This window comes from Geospiza fortis, unplaced genomic scaffold, assembly GCF_000277835.1.
Source record: "Geospiza fortis unplaced genomic scaffold, GeoFor_1.0 scaffold54, whole genome shotgun sequence".
NCBI lineage: Eukaryota > Metazoa > Chordata > Aves > Passeriformes > Thraupidae > Geospiza > Geospiza fortis.
In genome coordinates this window covers 17,587,011-17,597,809 of record NW_005054301.1, presented here as the reverse complement: position 1 = coordinate 17,597,809, position 10,799 = coordinate 17,587,011, and the positions used below count along the sequence as shown (strand labels likewise).

The following is a 10,799-nucleotide window of genomic DNA, read 5'->3' as shown; positions in this document are numbered from 1 at the left end:
GCTAGCGCGCCGCTTCCTGGAAGGCAGAGTTTAGCTCAGCGTGGTGGCGTTTCGGCGACGCCGGGAGCAGTTTCCCATTGTTAAGACCTGTCTTTCCAGGGGCTGATAAATCTTCATCAAGTAACAAAATCCTGGTGACTGGGCAGTGGTGGAGTCACCAGGGCTCTGGTCATTCTGCCTTAAGAATATTCTTAAAGAAAGGTTACTTGGAGGGAAGCAGTGGTCTTCTGAAGTGTTGATTCACTGCTAATACTTGTTCAGTATTATCCTACTTACTAAACAAAAGCTTATTATTTCTGACTGAAAAATTCCTAAGTTGGCTTGTGTTACCAGGTTCCTCTGCCCTCTTACAAATTCTGTCCTGAAATACCTGTGAGTGAGTTGTATCCGCGTTTGGGTATCTGGGCCTGCCTGAGGGTCCCTTGACAATGTTGTAATGCTGAAGGCACTGTGGGAGTGGTTTGTTTCCCTGAATTTCGGTGCAGTTTTGAAGCCTTTGTTGGAGACAGAGAATAGGGTTGTTTCATCTCGACTTTTTTTAGTCACTATGTACAATTGTGGAAAGAGAAACAACATAGAATGACTTTCTAGATCCTATTTATCTATCACCATGGACAATTCAGACAAGGATGCTTTTTTGAGGGGGGCAGAGAAAGATATTCAGACTAGTAGGCTTTTCTAGAAAGTAAAAGAGTGAAAAGATGCTTTGTCCTATCTAGGCAGCATCTCCAAGGAGTACAACTAATAGCTTTTTTCTTACTTTGTATTCTTCTTGAAAGCATTTAGGTAAAACTCAGTAATTTGTAGCATTGCCCTTGGGCTTGTGAAAGGACTAGGTGCTGTTCCTTTCTTTCATGCTGCAAGAGCACTGGTAAGTTATTTTTTCACCACACACAGAAAAAGCTGTGAATGAATGTTTATTAGGTTTTGCTTTTGAGATACTTAAGAGGACCATTTCTATAGAACCTTTTGAACCTTCAGCTCCCATCCTGTGTTGAGTGTTCAAGTTCAGGCTTTGTAACTGGGTTCTCCTCTCTTGCTGCCTCTTCTGTGGTTTGATAGTTCACCAACAGTTGTGGAGTTGAACCTTCCCCCTTCGTCTTTGCCTTACTCTTCCCATGCCCCTGCAGAACTACACTACTTCTCTTCTGTCAAGTCACCAGCCATACGTTCATGACAAAGTAGAATTTATTACCCTCCAGAGGTTTTTATAATGCTTAAGGAGTATGGGGCTTCTTTTAAAAAACAATGCAGTTTGGACAGGGGCTAAAGTTGGTTGCCATTGAATTGGATTTTCAAGTTGAGTATTAAAAGTCCTTTGCAAGGAATGCAATCCATTTTTAGAGCTGATGATGTTCGTTTGATAGCTGTCAGGAATAGGAATCACCATCTACTGCTTAATACTTCATAGTCCAGTAAGTCCAGTTTTGCAGGAGTGATGCAAAATGTTGTTCTGGACATGAACCTCAGCACAGAACCTATTTTTACTTGCTTTCCTAAAGTTTATCTGTATATTTAATGAAAATCTGGAAGTACAAGTCCTAGAGATTCTGCTTCTACTGAGAGCTGTCCTAGTTTAGCTGGTAATTTTAGCCATCCTTGTAGTGTGCTTGAATTTTGCCTTGGTGAGGATACCATGAATGATAAAAAGCAGCCTGTAGTGGCTGTCAGGAGTGGGCCAGCTTGAGGGACTCTCATCTGTGCTATGGGTTCTTAAACACTTAAGACTGAATTTAACAGTTTAATCATATGGTCTAATAAGGGCTGATTAAACAGCATCTACTTTGCAGTTGTCAGCATGGCCACTGATTCATGGTGTACAGGCTCTGTAATTCCTTACCAGCCCATAGAGGAATGAGAGCACTTCAGTTCTTGAGTTCTGTACAGTTCTGTACAACACAGCTGCCAAATGACACTGGAGTTAGTGTGTTTAGAAATGTGACAAAAAAACAAGTATTTTGTGCCCTAATGTACCTGTATAACTCAAACTATGAAAATGAATAAACTAATTAAGCAGAAAATACCTCTTAAAAACACTAAATAAAACATTTTTAGAAAATCAGGGTTTTTTTATGAATAAACTACCCACAAGGGTAAGCTGGCCAGTTTGCCTTATAGAAGTATACATTTTCAAACTAAACTAAGGTCGTACTTCCAGATAAAAGAACATTTAATGTCATGCATTGGGTTTCATGTGGAAGCTGAAGTCTCTCGGTTTTACATCCCACCCCTATTAATTTGTGCCTCCAGCAGGGATGTGCTTTTTCTGATGGAAAATGGATGGCAGTGCACGAAGTGTTCTACTTTCCAGCCCTTCGTTTTCCTTTGCCCATCTTGTTCTCCTGCCTGCCACCTTCCTGTCGCGCTTCTCCCCAGCATCGGGGCGGATGGAGGGAGGGGGGTGTGGAGCCGGAGCTGTCCCTGCAGCACCTGCAGGCCGGCGGGCCGCTCGCTCGGCGCCTCGTTGACGTCCTCTTAATCCGTGAAATGCCCGAGCAGAACTCCCGCTGTGAACAGCACCTGAACGCTGTCTGTCCGGAGCTGGCACCCTGGTGGTGTGGGATGCGTGTTTGTTGATTTCCAGTCTTTTAACTGTCCTTGTTCCTAGGAGCAGGTAAGGATTCTAGCAGTGCTGAAATTCTATTGACTGAAGAGATAGGACTCAACATCTGATTTCTTTAGGTCTCTTACTAGTGAGAAATCCAGGAGTGACTCTTTGTGTATTCTCAGTGGCAGGGTAGTCTCACAGCTGGAGTCTGTCGTCATTACAGTCTTGTTCTAAAATGTCAGTGTTTCTGCTCAGAATTTACTCCTTTCATGTTTTCTAGTAATCTCTGTTTCAAGCATTTGAACACCAAGGTTGCTACTGTAGGACTGAAATCTTCTTTGTTGGACAAATCCTTGAAGCTCAGTGTTACCCAAAATATGTATTCACAGTAGCAGAAAAATAAATTCTCTTCATGTTCTGGACTGGAAGAGACCTTTTCTCCTTCTGGCAGACTTTCTTGGTCAGTTTTCTGTCTTGTTTCCCATTATTCTTTTGTTCATGGAACACTAGGAGAGGCAGCAAAGGCATCCTTATTAAAGTGACTTGTAGGTTTGACTAACTTAAAAAAGTAAGCCAACTTCTGAAAATCATGTTCAGGAAAGGTAGAGCTCAGACAAAATAAAAGCCTGCAGCTGTGGACAGAAGAGTTTGTATTAACTCCATACAGTTTTTGTGTCAAAGTCTTGTACTGTAGGCTTATACATTGGAAAGGCGTTTGATTGGAATAAGGAGACTAGTTTATTTTAGTGGGATCTAACCTGCTCCCTTACATACTTAATTTCCTTTCTGCTAGGCAAAGCAGAGGAACCATGTCAGATTTGGCATTTCAAATGCAGGAAAGTATTAAAAGACTTGGTGACTTTTTGTTCAAATCTTGTATTATGTACTGTTCCTTTAAAACTTTTTAAAATGTCATTAACTGTAATTGGTAACTATGCAAATATCATACAGAGTAGCATCAGTGGTAGCCTTCCACTACTGTAAATTAAGCTGTGTCAACATGTTTTCATTGGTCAGTATGTGGAATTTTGTTCTGCATTAGTCAGTGTTAGATGGGTTCTTTTGGCCACCCATATAAACTGTTTAGTGTACAGTTGTACAGGATACATTTTCTCATTGCTTTTTGCTCCAGGTGCAATTTGTGTGCTGAATTGAGACAGCTGCATCCGTAGATTTTTTTTGTGTCAACCTGTTAAGTCTAGCTGTCAGTGTATGGGAATAGGAAGTTTTTGTAACAAAAATGCAGTATGCATTAATCAAGAAATGTTTTTCTTATTGCTTGCTCTGTATACTCAGTATATGGTTTGATCCATCTGTTTGTCACACTGTTGTTGGTAATGTCAGAACTGATTAACAGATCACTTGTGGGGAACAAATCTGCAAAGCCTGGAGAGATGTGGAAGAATAAGTGTGATTTGGGAAGGACTAAAAGATTGTTGTGGCAGTTCAACAAGAGACATTCAAATAAGGGACAAATGGAGAAGCAGATGCCTTTTGTGTTGAGTTTTAGCTATTTTGCATTAAGCACTGTATTGTGAACACAGCAAAGATTAGTTGGTGAGTGTGTTTTTCATTTTCAGAATTTGGTAGTGTTATTGAGAGTTTATCCTTAAGGGGGGTAGGGGCAGGGGCATCAGTAGTAAAAGGGTTTAACTGTGGTAAGAGAAGGTTATTCTGTTGTTTTACCATTTACAGTGAGTACTTCATGCCAGTTCTATGACACTGCAAGGTCTGTTTTACCATACTATTCAGCACTAAAAGGTTGTCAGAAAGGCCCACTGATTTCCTTTGTATTGTTTTGGAGTGAAAACTGGCCCTTCCTCCAAGGGCAGGGGTGAGGTCGGCCAGCATGGACCTTCAGCTGATGTACAGACTGCATAGTTGCTAAACGCTTACATCTTTTTTTGTCTCTTTCCCTAGTCCTAGAGATCGACTTCTCAGAGCTTGTTCTGGAAGAAATCATTGGCATAGGGGGCTTCGGAAAAGTCTATCGAGCTGTATGGATAGGAGATGAGGTTGCTGTCAAGGCAGCTCGCTATGACCCTGATGAGGACATCAGCCAGACCATTGAGAATGTCCGCCAAGAGGCCAAGCTCTTTGCAATGTTAAAACATCCCAACATCATTGCCCTCAGGGGCGTGTGTTTGAAGGAACCTAATCTTTGCCTGATCATGGAGTTTGCCCGTGGAGGATCGCTCAATAGGGTCCTGTCTGGTAAAAGGATACCTCCTGACATACTGGTGAACTGGGCAGTGCAGATTGCCAGGGGAATGAACTACCTGCACGAGGAAGCAATTGTTCCCATAATTCACCGTGACCTCAAGTCCAGCAACAGTAAGTGCTACACAGTGAACAGTCAGGGTGCTGGTATATGGTTTTGGGGAAAAAATCATCCAAAGAAAAGAGGGGGGAGTAGTGTTAATTTAGTGAACCACTGTATCCTCTAAGTCAATCCCAGAAGGGTTTATTTTTATACAGTATGGTGCTACAGATCACGGGAAACATGTAAATGCTTTCACTCTGTAGAAGCAACCTAAATGATCAGATGGAAAAGTAACTGTGAATGAACCATGCTTCCATGCTTTGCTAGTAGTTTATATTCATATAGTGTCTAGGTTTTATTGGCATTTCAGCAGACTTCTGTATGTTAGAAAGCCTTAGAATGAGCTTGAACTTAGAATGTGTATTATTCTTTCTCTTTTTGGAAGAATAAGTGCTTCTTTGTAAGGGTAAATGCTCCTAGGCTTTCATTATACTTGCTAGATTTTGCTGTATAGATGAGATGCAAAGCTGTTTTCCTTATGGGAGATTTAACCAATCCCAACAGAATTGGATCTTCTCTTTATCCATCGTAGAGCAGGTGTAGAAACATTAATTTATGTGAATAATATGTCCTTATACACCCAGGACTTCAGCTGATATTTCTGATGCTTTACGTGATACAGCTCACCCATTAGAGAGCGAGGGGAACTTTGTTAGTTAGGATTGTGCAAATCATGGTGATTTCAGCTGCTCTGTAATACAGCTTTACTGTGTGTTGCTTGGCTGCTGTTCTTGTAGTGTGTCTCTTTTCACAAACTGTAACTTCTGAAAGCCAAACACACACATAGACTATTATTTATGAGTGTGGGAGCAAAGTGCTGCAGTGGTTTAAAGATCATAATTTCCTTTCCTGATGCAGTATGCAGCTGTTTAGCCTTTCTATCTGCTTGTCTGTGTCTAGATGGCAAGAGCAAACACAGACCTGCCTGCTGGATGTGGTGGTTTAGATTGGTGTGTTAGTATGAACTCATTGTCATTTACGGCTTGAGTTGATAAGAAGCTCTATGAACTGGGTGTCTGGGATGCAGGCATATGTTCCCTTTTGCTTTGAGGGCAGGGACATTAGCAAAGAAGTCTGATAGATGGGAATTTTAATATTTTAAGTAGATTGAGTAGCATTAACTATTGCAATGCTGTGAATTTCCAGTATCTTCCTATGTTTTTGTGGCCTCAGATGCTGTGGCCATGAATTTACTTAGTTCGTTGTGGAAGAGTAAAAAAAGTATTATTGGTTTTTGTTAGTGGAAAAAAAGGAACTATAAGAGCATTCAAGTTAGTTTCTACAGTATTGTTCTTCTAGTAACAAGTTCCCCATTTTGTTAGAGTAAGGCAATCTTAATGTCAGTAAAGATTTCCTGATATCTAAACCCTTCCCTTGCAGATGGCAAATATATGGGCATGTTAATAAATGTTGTAAAATTAAGGAATGATTTGCTGCATGACTTAATGAATGACTGGCTGCATCTGTGAATGAGAAATAATTGCCTTTCAGTGTTGTGCCTTTCCTCCTTACCTAAGAAACTATTTACTTGCTTATTTTGCTAACAGGCCATTAATATTTCCTTGCTAAGTGCTAGTTGAACATTTTTGAGGTTTATAATTATTAAGTTATTAAGAAAAGTTATTTCTAAGATAAAAATCTCTTAGCTTCTAGGACTTCACTGTTTTATTCAGACCAGAGACTTCTAGTTGTAAAAGGGAAAAGCTTCAGCAAGAGAACCAGTCCAGCCAGAGGGACACCCAGTGCACAGTGTTGCCATCCAGACAGATACCGATGCTAAAAACACATGGATTGTCAACAGCAAGAGTAAATGTCTCTTGTCACAAAGAATCAGCAGAGTGTAATTGTGTAATTATGCTGCACTGTAAATGGTCAGTGAGAAGTTGCTACATGTATTACTATAATTTCCATCCTTTGGGAGGAAGCAATAGTAAAGAAAGAGGAAGAATGAGTCAGAATGCCTCTGAAAGGATTCAGGAATGGTCTGTGTTTGAAGGGGAGAGATAGAGAATTTACATGGTGGTTGTGACCAAGATAGCATCAGATCTAGTAGAGAAATTATGAGTATTGGAAAATTCTATCCCAGATAAGACTGGAGCAAGCAATATTACATTTGGGAAACTAAATTAATGTAGGAGCTGGTACTGGAGGAAAGGGCTTAAGATATTTTAAGGAAAAATTACTGGTTTGTTTTTCTCTTTTGAAATTAAATAAATTAGTAGCCTTGGGTATGGGCTTGACACATTGCAACAGCTGTTTATTAAACAAAATGAAGTTCTTCATTCTGTACGGTGTGGTTGAAGAGAAATTTAAAATATATGCTATTTTAAACATTTGAATTACATGTTATTTTCTGAGTGTACCTACAGAGCAAGCATCATAAATATTCGATTATGACAATGGTGGAGCTTTTCGGTGAGGGTAAGGGATTGTAGGATTAACAACTCTGAGCTGCCTAAGTCATGTGTTTCTTGATTACTCTGTCACTGCGTTGCTGAAATCTCTTTTCTCTTATATATAATAAGCATCTTAGAAATTTCTCTGCTCTGTTTCCTGTGGAAAGCTTTTTTACTAGTTTTGTAAAGATTACAGGACTGAGTATATTATTGCATCCTGATTAATATATAGCTTGCATTTTGTCTGTTTTTCTGATGAACTTGGTTTTCTTAATTACCATGGATAATGGAGAGCGGGTTATCTTGTTAGCTTTGTGCTTGTAGAGTTACAAGCTTGTAGCATTTCCTTTGCACAAGTTACCATCCACTAGATGACAGGCAGTGATGTGTCTGTGGTGAGGAAAGAGGTTCTGCTGGCAAGAGCTTGGAAAGGATTCTTGCAGATGCATTTCTTATGTGTACTAAACATCTCCAAGTGCTGTAGAGCTATCATGGGAGCATCAGCTGTATTGGTCTATTGATTGGTATTGCCTACGTTAAGTAATAGATTGTGATTCTTGTACATCTCATCTTGCCTTTAGGCACCAGCTGGGATGTAGACAGTGCCTCTGAAGCTGCAGGATGAGTTAATTTGGGAGGTAGAGAACAAGATCAGGCAGCGGGAAAGAGCAGAGTTGCCTTATTTAAAATCCTTCTTTCTACTAGAATAGAAAAAAATCAGAGAATGCCTTGTTGTCTGCTTATATTTAGGCAGACAGAGAATGCATAAGGACAGTACTTCATAATGAATCTTTTAAGCAGGTCATGTTACATTTTGAGCATATCAAATGGGCACCCTAATGCAAGTCTGAGAAATTACCCCATTATATAAGGATTTAGAGACAGCATCTTTTTTGATTTAAACTGTTGCACCTTGGTGGACTCAGTAAGTACCAAAACAACACTCAGAATAGTTGTCAGCATTTCTGGTAGTGTAATAAAGAACATAGGGTTTTGATTACTTTGGGAGATAAGTTCACTTTAGTTCATCTGAACTGAACTTCAGATGATTATTTTAAGATTCCAGGAGATGTCTCTTTCTTGAGATACTCCTCGTCAAAAAGCACTCCAAATCAGTTTTCTTTTATCCATATTTTTTGGTTAAAAAAAGGAATTTTTTTCTCTTCTATAGTTTTCTAAAGTTTTTTTCTTCTTTACATTTTCATAACTTGACATTTAATGCTAATACATTTAGAGTGTAGGAAAAGTGCTCTGTATGTTTAATACCATGCTTGTTTGAGGATGATTTATTGTAAATCTTGGAGGCTCTGAGAGCTGCCTGTTTTGTTGTTTTGAGGATGCAATCAGGAAGTGAGTACAGAAAGGTCTTTACAGAATGAATTGTACACCTGTAATTTAGTTTTAGAGATGCTGAAAAATATTTTCTTGAGTCTGAGTTCAGTTGGCATTAAGTCTGGTAGACAAGTGTTCCGATGGGATTACCAACTCATATGTCAGTCATATAACTGCATGAGAGAAAAAAAGGTAATTTATGAAACTATTTGGTTCTGCTGTGTGAGGAGATAAGTATTTCTCTTTTTATTTTGGGCATTTGATTTAAGGGATTCAGGTTATTCCATATGAAAATTAATCTTACTAATCTGACAGAATCCTCAGTGGCTGCTGCTGCTTCTCTTCATGTGGTGGTATTCCCTGCTTTCTTTCTTCAACTGCACATGGGTGAGCCATTGAGCATATGCTATGGAATCCTTAGTAGGCCTTTCCCAATGTGAAAGCACCTAAATAATCCAAATGCTGAGCTGTAGGAAAAAAAAAAACCAACTAGAAATACCCACTGACATCAACATGACTGCACTTAGAATAGCTCTTAAGAGTTTCCCTTTCTTTTATCTCTCATCTGTGATTCAAGTCTTATTTCTGGCCAGAGAAAAGTACCTGGCATATAATGCTTAGGATCCTGTTGGTTTTAGTGAAATATTGTAAAAAACGAAGTTGGTCCTGTTTGTCTGTCAGTGTTAGATATGCCAGCATTGCTGTAGGAGTAAAGCCAATTAACTAAAACTGTGGAGAGCTAGCAAAAGCATATTTGATTTTTTTTTTTTTACTGTCTCAGCAAAACATGTTTGTTATTTGCACTACATTGAAAGATTTTGCTGAGGGTGTTCATGCCAGTTAGCAAAGTGCTTTTTAAAAGTCACCGTGGTAGTGTTCCACAAAGTGGCATAGAAATTAGCAGCAAAGTGACATTGCCAAAGTCAAAGAAAGAGGAAAGGACAGAGGTCAAAATAAACCCCAACAATTCTGATTCAACCAAGTCAGTAGTTTTTCCTTTCAAGTTATTTGAAGTCTTTACCTCTTGTACTTTTTGGATCACCAGTGTAAGTTTATGATGTCCCAAGATTATTCAAAGTTCTAGCTTTCTGAAAGAATTACAAACTCTGCTATAGCTTTGCTTATTTAATGTAGTTAAGCCTTTATCTATTCATAAAGATGCCAGTAGAGCTGACTTTCCACCTGGTTTATGGATAGTTGTTCCTAGGACTTAGAATATTCCTTGTTTTTTATTTTAATCCGATCATAGTTGACACTCTTCTGTTGGTCTTTTCAGAGAAGGAACAGTACTTGTAAGCCTCTTCCTCTGTCTAGCAGAGGTGTAGAGGAGAACTCTTACAGGGTCTGCTGAATGTATGTTGGCAGAGCAGTTTGGAACTCGACACAGTTATTATTGCTGCTTCTGGTACTCCAGTGTAATTTGTTGATTAACTCTCCAATGTTGTACCTTCTGTCAGAATGGATTTTCTTTGTCAATGCAATTAAAAGACTGAGTAATGCTTCATGTAGAACATTGTGAAGCTATTTCAGTGATGTCTGAATGCTTTGGACTGGGTGAATAGTTGGTCTGGCCTTAGTTGGGTAGTCCCTTGGCCTGTGAGAGGAAAGTGGTAAAAAGGTGAAGTTTTATGGGGGGATGGGTGGTGTGAAAGACAGCAGGTGGGAGACGATGGTCACTTGTATTGTAGTTGAAAAACAATTCCAAATAGCCATAATTTTTTGCTTGTGGTAATATCATGAAGAAATTGATGCCATTAATACTACACATTTTCACTGAAAAGAATGAAAAAAGAAAGTATTATTAGTGCAGAAGATGTAAATTATGCCTGAAAGTGTTGCTAATTTTTAAGATGTTAAAATACCAGGAATTCACAGAAGTAGGGTGACAGTTTCTGTGTTGTGCTTTGGTACTTTACTGGGTTTTTTCTTCATTAGCTTTTGTAAATTAGTGCAGCTGTTTTCCTTTCAGAGAGGTTTGACAGATGCTTTTGTGTTGCTGTCTTGTTTTCATGTCTTAGTAGATTTTTGAGAATTCCAAAATGACATACATCTTCTGTAAATAGTTTTAGTTGAATATAGATTGGTGTCTTCACTGTTAGGTGTAAGTCAAAAATATGACTTCTTATGAAATGTTTGATGTCCACAAGAACACTTCGGTGTCCTCCTGCCCACACTAAGTAGTAAAAAGGCAACTTCAGCA

General features: G+C 39.1%; 1 protein-coding gene across 1 annotated transcript in view; it reads left to right on the top strand.

Moving 5' to 3' along the window:
* Nucleotides 1–4,474: 4,474 nt before the first annotated feature.
* The window catches only part of MAP3K9 (mitogen-activated protein kinase kinase kinase 9), a 53,726-nt gene continuing 47,401 nt past the window's right edge, over nt 4,475–10,799 (top strand). Inside the window, exon 1 of the mRNA XM_031065748.1 lies at nt 4,475–4,882. Coding sequence (XP_030921608.1) covers nt 4,651–4,882 — 232 coding nt within the window. The 5' untranslated portion in view covers nt 4,475–4,650. The remainder of the gene's footprint in view (nt 4,883–10,799) is intronic.